Source organism: Tarenaya hassleriana, unplaced genomic scaffold, assembly GCF_000463585.1.
Source record: "Tarenaya hassleriana unplaced genomic scaffold, ASM46358v1 Cleome1, whole genome shotgun sequence".
Taxonomy (NCBI): Eukaryota; Viridiplantae; Streptophyta; class Magnoliopsida; order Brassicales; family Cleomaceae; genus Tarenaya; species Tarenaya hassleriana.
The window spans coordinates 5,666,652-5,688,676 of NW_010960187.1; the positions used below are offsets into that span (position 1 = coordinate 5,666,652).

The 22,025-nt window shown below is 38.5% G+C and overlaps 8 protein-coding genes across 8 annotated transcripts; all 8 read right to left on the reverse strand.

Annotated features, from left to right (window-relative positions):
* Positions 1–33: 33 nt before the first annotated feature.
* Positions 34–4,661, reverse strand: LOC104813609 (E3 ubiquitin-protein ligase UPL5-like). The gene is made up of 3 exons (XM_010541279.1): positions 2,593–4,661; positions 1,248–1,837; positions 34–780 (listed from the first exon to the last, which is right to left on the reverse strand). Exons 1-3 carry the CDS (start codon positions 4,424–4,426, stop codon positions 517–519), a joined length of 2,688 nt encoding a protein of 895 aa, XP_010539581.1. The 5' UTR covers positions 4,427–4,661; the 3' UTR covers positions 34–516.
* A 1,734-nt stretch (positions 4,662–6,395) lies between these two features.
* Positions 6,396–8,490, reverse strand: LOC104813618 (F-box protein CPR30). Its single transcript, XM_010541289.2, has 2 exons — positions 7,144–8,490; positions 6,396–6,942 (listed from the first exon to the last, which is right to left on the reverse strand). Exons 1-2 carry the CDS (start codon positions 8,340–8,342, stop codon positions 6,903–6,905), a joined length of 1,239 nt encoding a protein of 412 aa, XP_010539591.1. The 5' UTR covers positions 8,343–8,490; the 3' UTR covers positions 6,396–6,902.
* A 2,237-nt stretch (positions 8,491–10,727) lies between these two features.
* On the reverse strand, positions 10,728–11,423 carry LOC104813626 (putative lipid-binding protein AIR1). Its single transcript, XM_010541303.1, has one exon. It carries the CDS (start codon positions 11,377–11,379, stop codon positions 10,957–10,959), a length of 423 nt encoding a protein of 140 aa, XP_010539605.1. The 5' UTR covers positions 11,380–11,423; the 3' UTR covers positions 10,728–10,956.
* A 2,011-nt stretch (positions 11,424–13,434) lies between these two features.
* On the reverse strand, positions 13,435–14,186 carry LOC104813634 (lipid transfer protein EARLI 1-like). The gene has a single exon (XM_010541314.1). It carries the CDS (start codon positions 14,104–14,106, stop codon positions 13,678–13,680), a length of 429 nt encoding a protein of 142 aa, XP_010539616.1. The 5' UTR covers positions 14,107–14,186; the 3' UTR covers positions 13,435–13,677.
* Positions 14,187–15,599: 1,413 nt separating this feature from the next.
* Positions 15,600–16,266, reverse strand: LOC104813640 (putative lipid-binding protein AIR1). Its single transcript, XM_010541327.1, has one exon. The coding sequence runs from the start codon at positions 16,232–16,234 to the stop codon at positions 15,845–15,847; it is 390 nt and encodes a 129-aa protein (XP_010539629.1). The 5' UTR covers positions 16,235–16,266; the 3' UTR covers positions 15,600–15,844.
* A 1,981-nt stretch (positions 16,267–18,247) lies between these two features.
* Positions 18,248–18,706, reverse strand: LOC109116344 (putative lipid-binding protein AIR1). Its single transcript, XM_019201589.1, has one exon. The coding sequence runs from the start codon at positions 18,704–18,706 to the stop codon at positions 18,248–18,250; it is 459 nt and encodes a 152-aa protein (XP_019057134.1).
* Positions 18,707–19,146: 440 nt separating this feature from the next.
* On the reverse strand, positions 19,147–19,937 carry LOC104824955. The gene is given in 3 exon segments (XM_010557155.2): positions 19,147–19,546; positions 19,549–19,867; positions 19,926–19,937. Coding segments are annotated over 3 exon segments (654 nt in total). The 3' UTR covers positions 19,147–19,223.
* An 849-nt stretch (positions 19,938–20,786) lies between these two features.
* On the reverse strand, positions 20,787–21,134 carry LOC104824962 (putative lipid-binding protein AIR1B). The gene has a single exon (XM_010557165.1). The coding sequence runs from the start codon at positions 21,132–21,134 to the stop codon at positions 20,787–20,789; it is 348 nt and encodes a 115-aa protein (XP_010555467.1).
* Between the last annotated feature and the right edge of the window lie 891 nt (positions 21,135–22,025).

Consider the following 22,025-nt stretch of genomic DNA (forward strand, 5'->3'; position numbering starts at 1 on the left):
ATTCATTTTTTTATTTAAAAGGGGGGGGGGGTGGAGGGGTTATTTCACTGTCATGTCATTGCATCATTTGATCCACAAATCCTTTTTACTTACAGACACATTATGTTTTGGCCACAAGAGACTGTACAAGCAAATGCAAATGCAAATGGGACGTTTCAGTTAGATGGTATCCACAACCTGTCCCGTTCTTAGCTTTCATGGTTTACACTAACCAATCATATGCCCCTACACAGTGAATTCTTCTCCTCCTCCTCCTCCTCCTCCTCCTCCTTCTCCTTCTTTCTCCTCCATGTTCATTTCGGCATATGAACTTGAGCGATCCTCATACATTAACCCCCCAACTAAGAAACTGTACAGCCACACGCGCACCAAAAATCTACTTTCTAACCGGAGAAACAACTGAACTAAGCTGCTCCTTTTTCTTTTCTTATCCGAAACATATGGAAGGATACAGGAGATGAGAGAGAGAGAGAGAGCTTCTAGGAGACAGGGGAAGAGAGAGAGTTACTTTGGTATTCACCAGATGCCGAAGCTGGAGCTGACATGATCTTGGGTGATGAATCTGAGACGTTGCTCCATGATCTCGAGTGATGAGTAAACAGGAATACAGATGCGGTAAAAGCATGTGTGAGACAACGGAAGTCGGTTTCCAGTTTCGTACAGCTTGTGGATTTGAAGCTTCGATGATAATCCCGCAAAGCCTTCCACCGGTAGAAACTTGATTGATGTCCAGAAGAATAGCAGTGTCTTCTTCTCACCCTCCGTCATTCCCTCCACAATCTGCAATAGTTTTCTTTTCCCCCTTTTCAATTTATATTATCCCACAGAAAGGACTGAATCTTGACATAAACATGTATAACCAGCAAAACTTAAGAGATCATTATGTATTATATACTGTGCATTCATTCCAAAATTAACCACTGTAATAACAGAGCTACTACAGCAGACCCAAAACTGACCGTCATGTCAATCGACCACACATATAATCCAACCAATATATCTTATTCTAGAACATCTTAAAATTTGATCAAACTAAATTATTCATTCTGTATGTCTCAACAACATTCAGGGTGAAATGGGTTAGAGCATGTCGGATACCCCCGCCAACACCCTGATACTGCTGTCACATAAGTTCAAAAGTCGATTCGGGAACCAAACAGAGCATCAGTTTGGCGGGCAAAAACATATCAAGAAAAAATATCCCTACATCACAACTTATCCACAGAATTCAGCAAGAATGTACTTACCCTCCAGAACCCGACGATTTGGCTGTCAGTGTCCTTGAATCCGTTGTACTCAGTGTGTGCCTTCCAATCATCTACATTGATGCCATTTTCTTGGCCCCGAAGCATCCAATCGAGATCTTCAAGATCTATACCCTTGAAGAAGGATCTCTGTGATTTGGGATCTGAAAGGATGTCGTTAAAACCCCGAGAAAAGTGTGATACTTGTTCCGAGATAGATGTGACGAAGTGATGCTTTATAAGAAGTTCAACATATTGGTGTCTGTTCTTGCTGTTCACAGCAATGGATTTCCCACCGGGACAGAGCTCCACCACATTTCTCCTTCCCAGTTCCTCAACTTCTGTTGCAAAAGCTAGCCCCAAGATATCGGAATCAACATCCTCAGGATCCATTTCTAGTATACCTTTGCAGCCTCTGTACAAAACAGGATCAGCGTCCTTGATATCTTCCAAGGAAACTTGCATTCCAGCCAATTGTATGAAGAAAACACGATCAAGAAGTATGCCCACTTGCACTTTGTGCATTAAAGCTAAAGCTATCACCCGGCCAGAGAAGGTAAAATACTCAAGATGCATTGGGTCCACCCTGGATGCTGCATACACAACAAACCTTTACGTCGATACTCTGCTTGAATTGCAATCACATGGTCAACCCCATCATGAGACTATCACTAAGAGGAAACATGCAACATTCTTATATGTGTTTCTCGCTTTTCTGATGGCAAATGGTTCTAAACAAAAGAGAAGGAAGAATTGTCTGGGCCTATCTTAGCTAAAAGAATTTTTTGGGTTAATCTTGAAATGAAACTCAAAATAATTCAGGGACGTTGCTACGAAGACTTCGCACATATATTAAACGATGGCAAAATGAGATATTAAAATAATTCCGACACAATTCGACTCCACATATGCTTCGTCTCAGAAAATTGAACAAGAACCGATGCAACATGGTTGAGCAAGTCAAATTTTCAACATACAAGAAAATAAAGATTTCCATATCGTCAGCAGAGTGTTTCCGGTATATAATATCCTTTCTTTCTAACGTTGCAGATACATCCTGCTCCAAAACTTTCACTACACCATCTACACACACGTGCACACACCCCAAATTCAAGTAAACAAATGGAGAAAAACAAATTATGAGAAGACTCAATTCAAAACACTGCCATGACCCCGCACAACCACAAAATGAAAGTACCTTACTATACCAGGCACAATAGAATCTATGCTATATAACTATTCTACAGTCAGATATACAACAAGGGGATACTGGAAATGCAGGCAAGCTCAGAATTCGATTCACTGCCACCAAAATACGACAAGGAAGCATAGCCATTGGCAAGCATACCTGGATTTGGATAGAACCTTCTACGATCTTCAGAAGATGGAACAAAGAGAGCATTTGCAGGATTAAAAATGGCCTGGCATACCAAGAAGAACCATTCTCGCAGAACACCAGGACCTGTAGCTTCTTCATTCTTGAATTCCATGAACAGGCCACCATGGAGTGACTCAGGGTCTGCTCGCCCTATGTACTCAAATGACTCTGCCAACAAATGGGATCGGTCAATGAGCATCTCATGCAGCTCCTCAAAGTCTTCTTTCAAATCAGGAAACATCATCATTATCAAATGCCTCCTAGCTTCAAAGTTGGTAACTTCCTTGTACTCAAGAATCCATTGGTGATCATCAGCTTTCTTTGCAAAGCTTGTAATAAGGGCACAGACCGAAGCCTTCCTAGACTTTAGAACACCCAAAAGTTGTTCTTTAGCACTTTGATAGAATTTAGTTATCGAATTGATTACCTTCAAAACGGCAAGATAATCGGACCAAGATGCAGACATAGTTTTACTATCTTGAACTCTTTTATCACCTAGCCATTGTTCTACTTTGTCCAGACAGTTCTCCATTGCATTCAACAAGTTTTTGAATATCACATGGAGATACCCAATCTCCTGCTCCAATACAGAATAGTCACTTCCTCTTTTCTGCACAGGTAAAGTAATAGGCGCCAGGAAGCCAGCTCTGGAAAAGATGGCCCTCCTCAAGGGAAGTAAGAAGGTTGACAAATCACGAACATCACCAGACAAAGTCTCCGACTTCCCGACTGAATCCATACTGCAGACCAAGTCTTTCATAATTTTATCAGCCAATTCTCTGATGAACGGAAAAATCTCCTGAACAAAAATTATCCCTTCACCATCATTTTTATGCTTCAATCCACTAAAACCCTCTATCCACTCCAGCATTGAACCCAAGGTTTTCCGGCAAGACACGTACAACTTTTGGTCAGGGGCAACTTTCCTAAGCAATTTGCAAAACTCTAACACCGTCGGTATACAGTGACTGTAAAATGACTTGGGCAAGCTTCTACAACTAGTCAGGAAACGATCAATGGAGCTTTCGGCATACAAGCTGTTAACTTCTATAGAAGAAGCATACAGCATTACCAGCGCAGCCGGTGCTGAGGAGGCTAAGAAGATCCGCAAATAGCCAGCAGCTGTGTCACTGTTGTCCCTCGGCATTATCGCAAAGAACACCGCTAACTTCTCCTCGATGGACGAAGTACCCTCCATGAGTGGTTCACCTCTGCACATCCTGCAAACGTTGGATATCATATCGTCGATCACTTGCCAAGCCAAGGGATGCTCCGTGCTTCGCATCCGACCGACCAGATTGAGCAACGCATCCTTCTCAATGTCATAATCACCCAGCGACAGCTCGTACCGTAGCTGCTTCCCACGGTAAATCAACCGCTGCTCGATCATCGGAATCCCCGTCATGAGCTCGATCCTCCGGTGGAGATGCTCGACGGTGTCGTTCTTGTCCGCCTGCACCACGATCGTTTTCCCAACCGACATCATCCTCACAAAGAACTGCAACCGAGTCGACTCGGTCTCTAGTTCAGCCCGAGTCGACGACTCGCAAGAAGAAGAACACTCCGCCGCCGCCGCCGCCGCCTCCGCCAACGGCAGGAGCCGGGCCCGGGGAAATCCATACGTCGACGCGAAACCGCCCTCGATCTCGTGCTTCTTCATCCTATCTTGAAATTGATCGCCGTAATCAGGGGAGGAGGCGAAATCGTCGAGCTTCCGCTTATGGAGATCAGCTCCGGCTACCACGGCGGAGAGGGATCGATGGAAGACGGAAGAATTGGCAGCGGAAGAATGGCCAAGAGTCATTGGAAGCCGAAAAACCCGCCGTCGCAGCCCGCAACGTCGGTGGAGAGGTCATGCGATCGAGGGCCTGAGAGAAAGCATGGGCGGCAAAAACCAAGACGAAGACTGTATGTATACGCCACTCGCCGGAATATGAACAGCATAAGCGTGTGTATCGGTGTATGTAGAGGAGGGAGGGGGGAAATCAAGGTTTCGACTGGGTTTTACGCAGCCGTCATCTCTGCATTTCTAAGCCAACAGACGCATACACGCACCCATCACACATCTATATATATATATATATATATATAATTAATAATTAAATAATGCCTTTGAATTTCTGTACTTTGTAAAATACCCTCTCTAATCCAAAATATAATTCTTTATCTAATAAAATCTTAGCAACATTATCAAAATATATAAAAAAATAAGACTTGAGGGGTTGATGTGAAAAAAAAAATGGAAAATGATAAAATCCATACCACTCAAAGACCTTTTTTTTGGTCTAACAAAAGCAAAAAAGTTGAATTTTATTTTCATATTATATAATATTAGTCTGAATGTCGGTCCAAGTTGACTGGTTAGAACTTATTCCACATTAAATTATTTGGCTGTCCTTTCCGCGAGAGCCTATCCCATTGCAAAAAAAAAAAAAGCTAAAGATTTACAAACATAGTTTTATACATTTCCTTGTGAGGAAGTTATATATACACCCATGACACGGAACTCTTGAAGAATAAAAAAATCATACCTAAACCGGCCAATTAAACCACATCCGGTTTAGCCAAACCAAGACCGGTCAATTTCTCAACTTTTACATCTTATACAAAAGATCAAAGCTTTGGGCAAATCCAACACTGACTGTCACACAAAACCGAGCTCAGACTATCAGAGAATCATGGCATTATATTAAATCTCTTATAATTGTATCACAAACATTCCCAATACCAAATCTTATAGACAGAAGCTTGAGAGTAAAAAAGTCAGTGCCTTGACAAGAGTTATGGAGATCAGATTCATTCAATTTACAAGCAAGAACATGGAGTTTATTTTTTTTAGTACAAGAACCAGCGGAAGAATGGCCAAGAGTCATTGGAAGCCGAAAAACCCGCCGTCGCAGCCCGCAACGTCGGTGGAGAGGTCATGCGATCGAGGGCCTGAGAGAAAGCATGGGCGGCAAAAACCAAGACGAAGACTGTATGTATACGCCACTCGCCGGAATATGAACAGCATAAGCGTGTGTATCGGTGTATGTAGAGGAGGGAGGGGGGAAATCAAGGTTTCGACTGGGTTTTACGCAGCCGTCATCTCTGCATTTCTAAGCCAACAGACGCATACACGCACCCATCACACATCTATATATATATATATATATATATAATTAATAATTAAATAATGCCTTTGAATTTCTGTACTTTGTAAAATACCCTCTCTAATCCAAAATATAATTCTTTATCTAATAAAATCTTAGCAACATTATCAAAATATATAAAAAAATAAGACTTGAGGGGTTGATGTGAAAAAAAAAATGGAAAATGATAAAATCCATACCACTCAAAGACCTTTTTTTTGGTCTAACAAAAGCAAAAAAGTTGAATTTTATTTTCATATTATATAATATTAGTCTGAATGTCGGTCCAAGTTGACTGGTTAGAACTTATTCCACATTAAATTATTTGGCTGTCCTTTCCGCGAGAGCCTATCCCATTGCAAAAAAAAAAAAAGCTAAAGATTTACAAACATAGTTTTATACATTTCCTTGTGAGGAAGTTATATATACACCCATGACACGGAACTCTTGAAGAATAAAAAAATCATACCTAAACCGGCCAATTAAACCACATCCGGTTTAGCCAAACCAAGACCGGTCAATTTCTCAACTTTTACATCTTATACAAAAGATCAAAGCTTTGGGCAAATCCAACACTGACTGTCACACAAAACCGAGCTCAGACTATCAGAGAATCATGGCATTATATTAAATCTCTTATAATTGTATCACAAACATTCCCAATACCAAATCTTATAGACAGAAGCTTGAGAGTAAAAAAGTCAGTGCCTTGACAAGAGTTATGGAGATCAGATTCATTCAATTTACAAGCAAGAACATGGAGTTTATTTTTTTTAGTACAAGAACCTCCTTGTTTCAGTTGTTGTATCATTCACTTTAAAGGGTTGGCAATACATCTCCTTTTGGCCCACTGGCCGTCGAAGCTATCTCCTACAATGGGCGAGCAGGCATGAAAACCTTCCATGGATCTCAACACTGCAAGAAAACTAGCTGCTTGCAGAAAAAGGTTGAATGGTCCAGTGATGGTTCTTCTACCTTTGCAACCAAAACCTCCATCAATGCCTCGGCAATACCCCACTTTGAATATTGAGGAAAAACTCGTGGACGAGGAAATGTTTGTCATTCCTGTTCCGCAAGAGTGGGCAGAAAACCCATCAATGGAAAAGCTTGCACTTGCCTCTCGTCTGGATTTCGCTCGTCACTCAATGCTCACAACACAAGTTTGAATCCCTTGGACAGGAAATCATCCCTGATATGAACAACGAAGAAAGGTTGACAATGTTAATACGAGGATCACTAGCAGAACGAACGTGTTAACAGTGATTCAAAAGTATGAACAGTATCTAGGACCTCAAGGATACACAACACTAGGGTTTTCTTACTACATCTCTCTTATAATCGAAGAGGCGATGAAAAGACTAAAGAGAGCCGAACAAGTAAACCCACCCACCTCTTCTTATTCTGCCTTTTCTTATCCTCTTGGTCTCGCTGCTGCTGTTGTTGCCTCCGTTTAACTTCCTTGGGGTCGCCTTTACATCCCAAAACAAGGCTACTCACAATGAGTTCCGCACTATATGAGCTAGGGCAGTCCTTGATTCTCAAGGTGGTCAGCTTCTTAGTTATCAAATCAAACCACATCAGCTTTGTGTTGTTAATTTCCAGCAAAACCTTGTTCTGGTCCTTGGAATACACTAAAGGTCTCATATACGAAAATGATTTAAAACTTTTCGGTTTCTGAACCGTGAACAACTTAGTCCAAGAATCTCTAGCCCCGTATTCCTTCATCATCCAAACGTCAGTATAAGTTTGATCATGGTTACACATCAAACAAAGGCAACCATTTAACACACCTATATCCATCTGTGTATCACTGTTATAATTACCAATGTCCTGAGGCAACGGTACTTTGTCGAACTCCTCAGACACAAGATCAAACCTTACGATAAGACTGTTACACACGACCAATCCCGGCCTCGGCGGCAAAACCCAGTGAAGATTGTTAGCAGCAAGAACACCATAACCACGACGAAACAAAAGATGGTAGTAGAAGTAGAACAGGAACTGAATTATAACCGGAACCGTTCCGATTCTCGTCCATGAATTGCTCTTCAAGCTGTAAACTTTAACCTCGTAAGGGAAACTGCAACCCAGCTCATCATCCGAGTCTCGCTTAAACTGCACCATCCTCACCACTTTGTAATCTTCGTTCACAGAATCGTAGCCAAACCCGTAAAATACATACCCACGAGTTGCGGAACCTTCGGGAAGATCAACCGAAGAAGCCGGTAGTCTGTGGATCTGCCGAGTGGATGGGTTGAACAAAGCCAAATCAGTTGGAGAGTTCGACAATCCCACCAAACCGTTGCAGGATCCGAAGACCTCGGTCGGACCGCCGGGTTTCATCGGATGCTCGACATCGGTGACGTTATCGAGTGAGTCGAGGTCCACCGAGTAGAGGTGAAGCGCACCCCTGAGGAGGATCATGAGGTGGTCTTTGGTCCGAAGCGTGCGGTCGAGATGCGAGGCAATGAAATCTGGGCTGTCGATAAGAGCACAGTAGGGTTTCGCCAGGACACGGAATCGAACAAGCGTCTTCGCAGGGAGACGGAGGAAGATATCTCTCACGATATCCATCGGAACTGTTGCCATTTCACAAGATTTTAAAGCTGAAACGATCCAATCTGGAGTTCGAAAATGGAATTGAAGCTAGGGTTTTGAGATTTGGGGGAAAAAGGTGTCGCCCCGATCCGCGTGCTGCTCGACCTCCCAGTGGTTGGCGCGTTTTACCTCATCCTAAATTCCTACTTTCCTCGCAAATCTCAAATACCCAATATTTTCTTTAATTTCAGATTATTTTAATTGCTGAAAATTATGTAATATCCTTTCATTAAGTTTGAATTTTATAACTTCATCTCTAATTTAAATTTTTTACATACCCTAATCGAATATTTGGACCATCTCCAATATGGATGGGTCTTGAGGCCCATTAAGGCCCAACTTATGAAAAAAAGACTATTTCAGCCTTTTTCTTATTTTCCAACTTTGGAACCCATCCAGGAGACTGCAAATGCCCAAATTGCATACTGCAAATTTGGATTTTCCATTTTTTTTTCTTTGGAACGTGAAAAACAATATTTTTTAAGATTTGGATTGATAGCTCGGATTTCTATTTATTTTATTTTTTTTCCATTTTGTATGATCAAAGATTATAATCTATTTGGAGACATTTTCCAAATTTTAATACATTTTCAGCAGCTCATTTTTTTTTCATGTTCAATTGGTTTGGCATGGTTAATTAGTGTTAATCTCGAAACAGTCCTGATATCTTTTACCGAACCAAAACTCCTTTTTACATTTGAAATAATTTTTTTTATAATAAAAAAGAGTATTTAAACGGATTTTTTTTTGTTATTTAATTCCTGTGCCCAGGTTAACAGAAAGTATGTATATGTATATGTATATGTATATGTATATGTATATGTATATGTATATGTATATGTATATGTATATGTATATGTATATGGGAATTTAGTACTTGTGCTGAAGCAAAGAGTTCAGGAATATTCTTCAATCTGACGCAGTGCATGTTATTCAATTCATTATTAAAAATAATTTTATATACTCCTTTTATCAGTAAGAATTTGTAAAATATGGCAAGGATGGTTCACGGGCAGTCACCATAGGACAGACCTCGGATCCAACTATTTCTTCCACTGAATTAATTATGACATGCATGTTGTTTCTTTCCGGTAACTTATAACGCAAGAAACCCACGAATTGTTAAAGCAGATTGTTCTGTTTGGAAAGAAAAAAAAAAGAAGACAACATTTGATTTGAACCATGGATATGTTGTGAGAATTGTCGGGTGATTAGTGTTGAGATATACCGGATTTTGAAGAATATTACGAGATATATCGTATAATGGAGATCTTATCAAATCCGGAAAATATATATTTAGGAATATTTATTATTATGTGTACTTTATTTATTTAAATGTAAGACTCTCATCTATTTATATGTTATTTTGACTATCAATAAAAATTATTCCGCAAATTTCTACATGGTATCAGAGCCTGGTTCTTTTCTAGTTTGTTGTTCTTTTTATAAAAATGATGATCGACAATGAGAGTGAAGATGAAGATGATGATATACTGATCTAGTGGTAATATCATTTCGAGTTTTTTTTATTAAGAATAAGAGAGTCATTTTATTTTTATTTTTTTTATTTTCTCTCGTAATCCCATGTCTCTAAAGATTATTCGCTTAACCGCCAATCAACTTATTCTTGCAAAAAACTTTGTTGTCATTAAACGTTTTCGCGTAGTTGCCTTTCAATCTCGGATGAATCAGAGTTATTCTCGAGACTTCTTTCTGCACCGCGATTGTCGTCCCTTTTTTTGTTATCATCAAACGATTCTTTTGTGTGTGGTGCCAAAGTTGCAGCGCAGTCGTTTGTTTGATTTTTTTTTAGTTATGATTGACACAAGTTTGCAAGGTGATGTGGTTCAAGCGGCATGCGTTTGATCATCTTTTCAGCAAGTTGGGCGTTTCATGATCTTCCACGCTCCAACTTGAAGGGGATGTTGAGATATACCGGATCTTGAAGAATATTACGAGATATATCGTATAATGGAGATCTTATCAAATCCGGAAAATATATATTTAGGAATATTTATTATTATGTATACTTTATTTATTTAAATGTAAGACTCTCATCTATTTATATGTTATTTTGACTATCAATAAAAATTATTCCGCAAATTTCTACAATTAGAATTTAGAACATTTGGCTCGCATGCCTCGGACAACTCGCACATCTTTTGGAACACACACATATATATATATATATATATTTAGATATAGATATATATAATCCCAAGAGTTGGAATGGTCTCGCGGTATGTGAAATTCGTTAGGGATTCGTACGTATCAGCCCGCCGTAATCGTACGACTTGAGTACTATACTGGAAAAAATGAATGACGGTATAGCGTAAATTGGTGTTTTATTAATTAATTAAAAAATAATAAAAGACGTACACACACGGAAGCATGAAAAACACGTACGTGATTAGATTACATGCAATGCACTGACACAACACACTCGAAGACATTATTACCGGACAAAGAACCAGCACACAAACCCAAGTATAAGAAATAAAGTCATCATAACTTGGAGAGATTGCAGCCCATATGCTTCGCACCCATACATATATTTTAACAAATATGGAAATAGATGGATATTATACGTCGGTCGCCAATTGCTTCAAGGGCATTGGAAGCCACGTGGCGCCTGCCTGCTGCAAACGTTGAGAAGCAAGCTGAGGTTGATGGGGAGGTTAACGTTGATGCCGAGAATGCTGGCTCTGAGGACCGTGCAGAGACAGAGAGCGGCCTCTAGATCGACCAAACCTTGGATGAGGCTGCAGCATGGCTGCACCGGCGGAGAGCCAAGTGTCACGTTGAGCAGATTTAGGGCATCAACGCAAATGCCGAGTTTCAAGGCATCCCTAGGGCATGAGCCCGTGGAAGGGTTTGTAGGGTTTGTAGGGGTCGAGCCGGGGGAGGGGCGGCTAGGGTTTCTGGAGGGACCGCGAGGGGATGAAGGGCAATTGGAGCATGCAGTCGCGGTGAAGGTGAAGAAGAAGTTGAGGGCAAGGAAGAAGGCAAGATAGCTTTTGAGTGGCATTGTCTCTAGAGGGGAAAAAAAACACTATAAGCTAAATCTTTTAAGTTGAGAATTAGAGATGTTATGCTTTGAGAGGATGTAGTGGGTATTTATATATAGGGTTTAGATGAAGAAATGATTTTGGTTAATTAACGAAAATTAATAAGGAGGTTTGTCAAAAGGTTTGTAAAGCATAATGATTATATGTAGGTGTGTAGCATGATACCCAACTTTGAACGAGAAGTTTTTGAGAGAATAGTATAAAATAAAAATAAAAAAACAGGGAAAAAATTTATATTCCATATATCAATTTAGGTTTTCTTCCGATTTGTATCATCGTTGACTTCTAACCCTAACGGTATATCATCTTTTGTATCATCATCAATATTTTAAATTATATATGTTGTACATTCAACTTTTTATTTAGTTTATTTTAGGAATAATCTTTATAATTATTTAGGTAAAAAAAAATATATAATTAATTAGTCTATATAGTTATGAGCCAAAGCACAATTAAATCGGAATGATTGTTCTTGAAACTTTACGTTTTCCCACGTGGGGCATGTCCTCATGTATGTGCTCTAACAGATCTAGTCACGGGCATAACACAATGAGTAATACACCTCTCTTTCGACCTCCAATTATTATTTGAAAACTATTCTAATATCATTACAAGACAAGATTAGGTCGTTGCTCTCCGCATATAATTAGGATTAATATAATTATATACAATGGGGTCGAGGATAAAAACTGGCATTAGAATGAATTAAAATGCGATATTTGTTATCTCTGAATTAATGTGAACAATTAATGATAGATCCGTATGCAATTTCACATGAGAAAAATAAAACAGACATGAAATTAATATTATATTATTTTTATTCAATTGAAATAATTAAGACCATATTTAATAACGTTATGAACACGTAAATCCATTGACTTCTCGTGCTTGCACATATCTCCAAAAACTATGGTAAATTTTCTTGCATTACCTCTCTTAAACTACCAAGAAGAAACTTATGTTATTTTATTATAAAATTTGTCCGTACCCCACGGAGAAGGGAAAAATAATAATAGAAGAATAACAAAACCATTGCGTAGACAAGATTAATGTTAGGTTTATAAAACAAGATCAAACATGACAAAAGACGGTTCACGGGCAGTAAGAGATCTTATTGGATCAAGTTGTTTCTTCCACGGGATCATACCATATATATATATACATATACATCTGTGTATGTGTGTGTATATTAAATTAAACAGGCCAAACCCATTATTCACTACAATACAATAGCTATACTACAATGCGATTTCCGAAGAAAACTATTGCTCACATAAAATTGGCAGCGAATCGTATATAAATATAAGACTTTTACTCAACGATATTAATATCTAGACGTATTTACAAATCTTGAAATGATTCGTGTCAACCTCATGCATATAGTAGATTCATGTTCGTTCCAATATTTCAAAGTTGGTATTTGTGACAATCTTCCCATAACTTCGGATAGTTAAAATCCTTTTTCGCCCCCCTTGCATTGAACATACAATTACAAGGTATGTTCAAAAGAAACTAAAGATTTTATTTTTTAACAAAAAAAAAAAGGATTTATTTATGGTTGATTCTTGAAGTCCTAAAATAACTTTACAAGTAGTTTATTTATGATTGGTTTCTTATTTCCATATTAATCTAAATCGCCGGCTACAAAGTATTCGTTCCCATATCCGGATGGAAAAGAAAATTCGTTCTCATCGAGTTCTTTTTTTTTTTATAACCGAACATTTTACGTCGAAGTCCAAACTAATTTCGGGATCGGAAACCAACCATATGATTTGAATTATATACTTTCTCTTTAACTTGAGGCTTTGAACTCTGAGTAGAAAATACATTTTGCATTCCCATTTCACCGGTTGAATTATCCAAGTTGGATTCCTCATCGAGTTCTTGTAGTGTCTATTCCTCTATGGAATTATTTTTAGTTCGTTATGCTAAAAAAAGGGGAAGACTGTTATTGATTCTTATACACATTTCCATGTCTCATTTGATTTCCTATTAGTTTTGCATAAGATAGGGTATAAAAGAAAACATAAGACCCATATTTTATTCATGAAATCAAATAAACAGATACAGACATCCAGAGGCATTGAAGCGTGAAGTTCCACAAACACAGGCAAAAGCCAAACACCCTTATTGCGTAAGAACGGTCATCGTCCTCACCCGGCCACTTCAAAAGAAAAGACGTGACAAAAGCAAACAACAAATAGATTGAAACCAACAGATTAGAACATAATCATTCATATTATAGAGATCATCTTTTTTCAAGGGCATTGGAAGCCGCGTGGAGCCTTTCTGCTGCAGACGTTGAGGAGCAAGGTGAGGTTAATAGGAACGTTAAGGTTGATGCCGAGAATGCTGGCTTTAAGGGCAGTGCAGAGACAGACGGCTGCCTCAAGGTCAGCCAAACCCTGAATAAGGCTGCAACATGGCTTCACGGGGGGAGAACCGAGCGTCACGTTGAGAAGATTGAGAGCGTTAACGCAAACTCCAAGCTTGAGGGAATCCCTAGGGCACGTTCCCGGGCTCGAGGAGCCCGAGCCTGGGCTTGGGGAGCCCGAGCCGGGGCCCGGCTTAGGCCCGGGCTTGTGCTTGTGAGGCGGCGGGGGGCAGCCCGAGCGTGTGGCCGCGGTCAGAGTGAATAAGAGGAGGTTTAGGGCAAGGAAGAGGGGAAGAGAGTTTTTGAAGGCCATTGTTTTGTATATGTTAAACCCTAAAATAAGGTATTGAAGTTGAGGAGTCGAATGTTTTCCTTTTGAGTGGGGTGGAGAGAAATGGAGAGTGAAGTGGGTATTTATAGGGCTGATTAGAGAAATAATTTGATTTGTTTATATACAACTACGGGTTTTATTATATTAAGTCTATGGACCGACCATGTGTTTGCCCTCCGGTTGCTTAGCTGTTAATTGGCAAAGAACCGAAACTATCGAAAATAGAATTTGGACCTAAGCGAAATATTGATTTTCCTATATATATATATATATATAGATCAAATGGGAACTTTTTTTCTTTATTTTTTAGTTTTGCTTGCAACGAGACATTCTCTTTGTCATTTAAAAAATTAGATAGAGGAAAATACCTAAAAGAAGTCCATGGATTAGTATTTATAACTATAACTTTAATAAGTCCGGTCCTTACAAAAACTAGAATAGACACATTCCTTAACCAAATAAACGCATTAGAAAAGGCATCATAACTCAAAAAAATTTATTGGCTAATTCATACAACTTATGTGAAACCTCTTTTCTTTTTTTTTACGCATACATTTTTTCAAAATTATATATGATATATATATATATATATCTTAATTAAGAGTATATTTAAAATATGTAAGTATCAATTATAATTATTAATTTAGAATTTTTTATAATCATATATTTCGTTTCCGTGTGTGAGGATCATCTTCTTCACCAAACTTCCACTCTGTCAGTCACGGGCAAGGTTTAAAATGAATAATTTAATACGTCTGATTATGATGTTTGATTTCTTCACAAATATTTTGTAATATGCGTCACGTTCATTCGCTTATACAATTGGCATATAAAATATTAATCACCGTGTTTATTTTCCTAGTCTTGGTTTTATCATATTATAATAATATTATTGATGCGTCAGACTACATGACTACTGGTCTATTAAAACCTAATGTCACTTCAATGACATATTTGACCACTCAATTCACGACACGTAGCAATTTTCCGTTTACACGAAGGCCCAAATATAATTGGGTTTTAATTGCGTTGCGTACAATAAATTCAGTAACTCATTCAAATTATTTGGGCCTATCGTTAGTTCAAGTAATTGGGCCTAATATGTTTATGTTAGGCCCATTAAAATCATGAATCCAAAATCGAGTAAATAAAAAAATGTTTTTTTTTAAAAAATCGTAGGGGAGAAAGAAAAAAGGAGTTTACGGGAACATATAGTTATATAAATATTAAATGTATACACAACATATACATCGGTAAATAATTGAGATTTTTGTTCGGTTGGATTCGATTCGATATTAGATTCTTAGATTCGAAGACAGTTTATTCGGTTCTATAAAAAAAATGTATCAAATTATAACGTCTTATTTTTTTCAGTTCGGTTCAATTCGATTCGGATCGGTTTGGAACAAGATTCTTAAACCGAAATGTTCATCCTACTTGCCGCATGCGCTTGTCCTGATAACAGGGAAGAGTTCTACTCGAAACAAAGAACGTCAAGAGGTACGTTTTTTTATTCATGGTTACTTTTCTTACAAGATATGTTTATTTTTTATTTTTGCTGAAATAAACATAAAATGTATAAAACGTACCATACTTCATGGTTATTCTACGCAGGCAGGCAAGCAAGCACTATACCATTATTCCATTATTCATTTCGTTATATATATATAGTATGAAGGGTTTTGACCGTCAGTTTTATGCTTTTGTTGAAGCCGATCGATCACTGGTTAAGACGATTGCAAAGGCTGCGGACGATGCTAGTCAGATTCACTTGATCATTGATGGTGAGCCCGGGAACACTGGTCCCGACCGAGACCCCGATGCAGGCCGCGGCCTGAGAGTCGGTGAGGCCTCTGAGGAGGGAGCAACAGGCCGTGAGCTTCGGGAGAAGGCCGGTCGGTGCACCCACGTCAACGGTCACGCCACCGCCGCTCGACCCGATATTCACGACACTGAGGAGTTCAATGGCACAGCTTCCGATTTGCAGGAGACTCCTCGGGCAAATGGAAATGCCGACTTGGGCCTGTGCTGGTTTGGTCAGGTGGGAGACGAGGATTATGTTGAATGCTAGGACAAGTGCCATTTTTGTGGTCATGCTCTTTGATGCCATTCTTGTTTTCTTTTTAATTTTTTTTTTTTAGATGTGGGTGATGAGGAGAAATGGGATTGAGGTTTGTGGGTATTTATAAGCTTGACCGATAATGATGTGTTTTAATTTAATTCGAGTGCCAAACCTATTTCTTTAGATGTGGCTAATTGGAGATTAGGGCACTCTTAGTTCTTTAATCCTCGCCTAATTCCTGTGCCGCCAAAAAGGCCTTCTGATTTTAGTCTCATGCAGGGATTTGATTCTACCTTGTGAATTTTTTTCCGGTTTGTTTCGGTTTAGATTGGTCGGATTGTACAATGTTGTCTGAATGACACCAAGTTATATCTTGTTCGGTCTGATTTTATTTTGTTTTTTTAAAACTCATCTTTCAAAGGGAGTTAATTTTGATCCGATCATTTGTTTTCATTGATATGTGGCTAAATAAAATTAATGTTTCTACATAAATTTTTTTGAAAAATCTTTTCATATTATAAGAGATTGATATTATAATTTGGTTGAAATAATTTCAGTTGTTATATCTATTGGTGCAGAGATTTATTGAAAGAATTCGAAACTCTCCCGTGAAACTTTATTATTATATAATATGATAGAGATACGTGTGTCTAATAAAATAGATAGATATAATAAAATTAATCTCATCTGATCGCCACACGTTCGAATTTTAAGTTTAGAAAGAGAATGTATAATCCAAAAATATATGGCAAACTCTTTACCCCAGGATTAATCTATGACTTGGTTTACAATAACCGATTACCCAAAAAAAATTAATCTTGTAGAAAAATAAAATGCGGAAACATAATAAGACAAACGAAAATAAACGGAATTACTTTATTGTTACATCTCTTCTTCTTCTTGTTGAATTACAATGAAAATGACTCACATATTTATAGGAAAACTATGAGACAAATAAAAAGGAAATAGAAATAAATAAGATCGATACACAATATTTGATATAATATTATGTCCATTATTATTTCTAATCATATCTTAAAATCAATATTTCCTTCAATCACATATTTATTTTCCTATTTCAACATTCCCCTCAAGATTGATTTTGAAAGAATGCAAAAATCAATCTTGAAAAGATAATGCGATAAAAACCCATAGATATTTTCATTGTCTTTTGAAAAATTCATAAACACCAAATTTAGTTCTTTTAGAGAGTATTACCCATTTTCAAATCACTTCGCTTGACTTTGAAGTTCTACCTTTAACTCTTTTTGTCATAGCAACTCGCTTGATCTTAGAGTTTTTATGTTTGACTTCTTTTTGTCATAGCAACTCGTTTGATTTTGGGTTTTTACTCTTCTTTGAACGATTTGGATATATGAATATCCAAAACTAAAAAAAAAAGAAGAGATTGATAAAAAAAAGATATAGAGCAAATCGAATCAGGCTCTGATACCATGTAGAAAAATAAAATGCGGAAACATAATAAGACAAACGAAAATAAACGGAATTACTTTATTGCTACATCTCTTCTTCTTCTTGTTGAATTACAATGAAAATGACTCACATATTTATAGGAAAACTATGAGACAAATAAAAAGGAAATAGAAATAAATAAGATCGATACACAATATTTGATATAATATTATGTCCATTATTATTTCTAATCATATCTTAAAATCAATATTTCCTTCAATCACATATTTATTTTCCTATTTCAACAAATCTCATCTCCAAACTTGATTAATTTAGATTAGGCTTTTAGGTTGGAACACTATGAGTATATATACCGTGTAATCCAAGGCAATTTCATGTTTACCCTTCAACGTTCTTGGAACTCGGGCCGATCGCAGTTGAATGTTCTTTGAGATCCGAAGTCAATTTCACTTTTGCCCTTCTCACCTTACCATTTTACCACCCACACTTGGGTTAGATGAAAACTTACCGTTTCATTAGTCAATAACGAATTTTATCAGTTATATATATATATATGTCCTTATTGTTTCAACCTAAAAGATAGACTGGAAACCAGAAAGCATGTTCTTGAATCGAAGAGAAAGCTGTTTACGGGCAGCGAAAACCGATTGGAAAAGCCACATTGCAAGCGAAAAGGATAGTTCTGATGCCCTGATCGACACCGCCAGCCACTGGAATCTTCCCGAGAAGAAGGCAGAGGCAATCGGCTAACTGGACGTTAGCCAGACCGACCATGGGCGAGCAACAAGGCTGAGTCCTTGGGTCGCCGGCTACAACGTCCTTGAGGGACAGGACATCAACGTTAGCCAGACCGACCATGGGCGAGCAACAAGGCTGAGTCCTTGGGTCGCCGGCTACAACGTCCTTGAGGGACAGGACATCAACGCAGGCCCCTAGCCGCAGGGGGAAGCCAGATGGGCACGTGCCACTTGGGGAGTCAGGGTTCGTGCCGCTCAGCCATTGGGATTGGCCACGTCCGGTTTCCAATGACGTGAGGACAAGAATGCCGATCAGTGCGAGGAGAAGAGATGGCCTCTTTGAGGTCATCTTTTTTTTTTTGAGATTTTAATTACAAGTGATGGTGTGAATGTGTGGTTTGTCGTTTATTTATAGGAGGAAACGTGGTGAATTATATTAGTTTTTTTTTAAAAAAATTTGCATGGGGATTAGATAAGTTTTGTTAATTGGCATTTGATTACTATTTTTTTTAAATATTATCCTGAATTTGCGAAATTTTTTTGTAAGGCATATGAATGGTAAAGAAATCGGCAGATTTATTGTTGGATAAGATTTTCAATGATGGACCTCCCCATGCCACCATGGACCTCAACTCCATACCTTCACGTAAGAGTTGAAATTTTTGAATCGATTTATCATCTTTCTATTCCGATAAGATTATTTTCTTTTTCACAAGAATTCCACATAAAAAGGAAAAAAAAATAATATACGGTCTGATTTGGACAAGAATTATTTCCAAAACATAGTCTTCTAATTTACACTTTTTATTCATTTATACACAATCTTGAAAACAATATATATATATATATATATATATATAACAGATTCAATGTGAAGCTCTAACTTTCCCGGCGAGCATGAAAGCCTTGTAAACAACGGTCCGAACGAGCTTGGCTCCTCCCCAAGCAGCCTCGAGCTCCTTCACCACATTTTCCGGCAACAAATCCACGCCGTTTTGCCTTGCCGTGTCGACCGACGACCACGACCGGAGCATCCTTATCAGCCCTTCGAACGACACCGTTTTCTTCATCTCGAGCTCCAGTGGCTCGCCTTCTCTTCCAAGCCCCACGCTCTCGAACGGAAACGGCAGCGTTTTGTACCCGTCTATGAAGTATTGTGCCTCTGGGAACTTGCAAAACGGCAGCGTTTTGTCTGGAACTGAGTCAGCACCGCGTCGAACTCGGGACTCACCGCCATCTCCGTGCCGTAGCTCCACACGGCGATGATCCCGCCGGGCTTTTGGAGGAGACGCGTGGAGAGCGCGTAGAACCTCTCGAGGTCGAACCAGTGCACGGCGGTGGCCGCCGTTATCAGATCGACGGGGTCCACTCCTCCGAAGAGACCGATGATCTCCTCATCGCTCATCGAAAGCGGCGTGTGGTGGTAGGTTACCTTCGGATCCGGCGTCGCCAGCTTCAGCATCGACTTGCTCACATCCGTCGCGATTACTCTGTCGTAGTGGTTCGCAACCTAATCGGAGAAACGCAGAGTCAAAATCCACGAAATCTCACATCTGATCGGAGCATACAGAATTCATCATTCGCGTAATCAATCTGAGATCTGAGGTATGCATTTTGTAGGAACAAGCCTTTTTTTTTTTGTAAAATAAGAATTGATGATAAATAATGAAGAATGCGTAGATAAACAATTCTTTTAGTTTATTTTCTTTAATTATTGCTATTCACTCATCTAGTTTCTATCAATCCGAGTTGGCCGGTGTTAAAAACAGTTTTTAAAATGTAATTTTTTTTTACTAATCCACGAGTCTTAATTTGATATATATATATATATGTATATGAGTATACCTAGAACAGATGTTTATAATAGTGCATAGGATATATCGGGAATTGAATATATATAACCCGTATAGTCCGGACCTTAAAGTTAAAATAATATATGTTTGTGCCACGTTCGCTCTGTGCTCAAAACCGGTCAACTTAGGCCTTCAAGAAAACGAATAACCCCCTACTATATTCTAAATGTGCAACAACGTTTAAAAGTTTGTTAAAATGAAATGGACTCGCCGCAAAACAAAAATGTATAAATATATATATATTGGCTTTACGTTTTTCTAGTAACGGTAAATTTCTGAGACCAATAATTTTTTTTTCAAATTCATTTCGTTTTTAACTAAATGAAGAAGATGGCCACGAAGGTTTAGAAAAGAAGAAGAAGAAGAAGCATTATTCTCATATCTTCGTCACATCACAAAGAGAGGGAAACAACAACATGGGCCAGCGAGTAGCACACGGATGCGTACTTGACCGCATGGCATTTTATTTATTCAAAACGTAAAAGCGGACGAGAAAGCTTGATAGGGGAAACATACATAGACTTAACAACGAATATGATATCGTATATGTATGCATTCATGGGCTAGACGCACGCATTAGGCAGGGCACTGGAAGCCGCTTGGAAGGGAACTTCCACGGCAGGCGTTGAGGATCAGACTGATTTGGGCATTAGTATCAACGGTGATGCCGAGAACGCTAAGCTTGAGGGAGGAGCAAAGGCAGACGGCCGCCTCGAGGTCGGCGAGGCCATTGATGAGAGAGCAACACTGCTGATATGATGAGCTTCCAATGGTCAAGCTCACGAGGTTAAGCACGTTGGCGCATGCCGATATTTGGAGGCTGTCCTTCGAGCATGTCGGGTAGGTCGTGGCCGCGCTCATGTTGAATATGATAAGGTTGATGGCGAGGAAGAGGGCAAGAGCGGTCGATGTCTTTGAGGCCATCTCTCTCTTGTGTTTTGTGGATTAGTGATTTGTGAGTGTATTAACTTTAGAGATGGGTGAGGAGAAATGAAGGGTGGTGAGGGGGTATTTATAGGGTTTGAGGGTTTAGGGTTTAGTGGCTTGAGTTACGTACGGATATAAAACGTGATTAAGAAATTTTTAATGTTTAATTAACTTTAATTTTGTACTGATGCGTGGATAGTTGTAGTAACTAAACACTTTATGATCCTTAAACAGTACAATCCAATTAATAATCCATGTGAACTCTTCCAGGTCCGCATTTTGCATATAAGACAAACGACATGGGTCACTTTCTAATAAGCAGTAATTAATTTGCCATTCCGTGAAAATATAAACTACGAAAGCACTGTGGTATCTGTGAAATATGTATAGAAATCGCGATATATATATATATATATATATATTGAGACAATCAATAGGTCTGTTAATTTTCATAATCAATCTTCAGGACGTGTATATATATAGAAATTATTTGAGCATGCAAAAAATATAAAATTAAAGGACTGAATATTGTTAAACGTTGTCTAAACATGTTTATATAATCATCTCCCTGATAAAAGTTCCTCAGTTATTCATATCACGATAACTACATTTAAAACCCTAGTTGACCCAAAAAAAAAAAAAAGAATAAAAGTCCGTTCATAAAATAGCCCTAGTTGACCCTTTAAATATTCCTTATTGTTATGATGTGTGTATATTATATATATAAAGAAATTATTTGAGAATGCAAAAACTGTAAAATTAAAGGATTGTATATTGTTTAACGTTTTCTAAACATGTTAATTTAATTAATCGTTTCCCTAATAAAAGCTCCCCAGTTATTCATATCACGATACCTACCTTCAAAGCCCTAGTTGAGGGGGGGGGGGG

Coding starts and splice junctions, on each gene's coding strand:
- LOC104813609 (XM_010541279.1), bottom strand. CDS start 4,426: ATGACTCTTGGCCATTCTTCCGCTGCCAATTCTTCCGTCTTCCATCGA. Junction 1,838..2,592: donor AAGGTTCTATCCAAATCCAG/GTATGCTTGCCA, acceptor TTGTGTATGCAG/CATCCAGGGTGGACCCAATG. Junction 781..1,247: donor AAATCGTCGGGTTCTGGAGG/GTAAGTACATTC, acceptor AAACTATTGCAG/ATTGTGGAGGGAATGACGGA.
- LOC104813618 (XM_010541289.2), bottom strand. CDS start 8,342: ATGGCAACAGTTCCGATGGATATCGTGAGAGATATCTTCCTCCGTCTC. Junction 6,943..7,143: donor AAAAGGCAGAATAAGAAGAG/GTGGGTGGGTTT, acceptor TGTTCATATCAG/GGATGATTTCCTGTCCAAGG.
- LOC104813626 (XM_010541303.1), bottom strand. CDS start 11,379: ATGCCACTCAAAAGCTATCTTGCCTTCTTCCTTGCCCTCAACTTCTTC.
- LOC104813634 (XM_010541314.1), bottom strand. CDS start 14,106: ATGGCCTTCAAAAACTCTCTTCCCCTCTTCCTTGCCCTAAACCTCCTC.
- LOC104813640 (XM_010541327.1), bottom strand. CDS start 16,234: ATGGCATCAAAGAGCATGACCACAAAAATGGCACTTGTCCTAGCATTC.
- LOC109116344 (XM_019201589.1), bottom strand. CDS start 18,706: ATGACCTCAAAGAGGCCATCTCTTCTCCTCGCACTGATCGGCATTCTT.
- LOC104824962 (XM_010557165.1), bottom strand. CDS start 21,134: ATGGCCTCAAAGACATCGACCGCTCTTGCCCTCTTCCTCGCCATCAAC.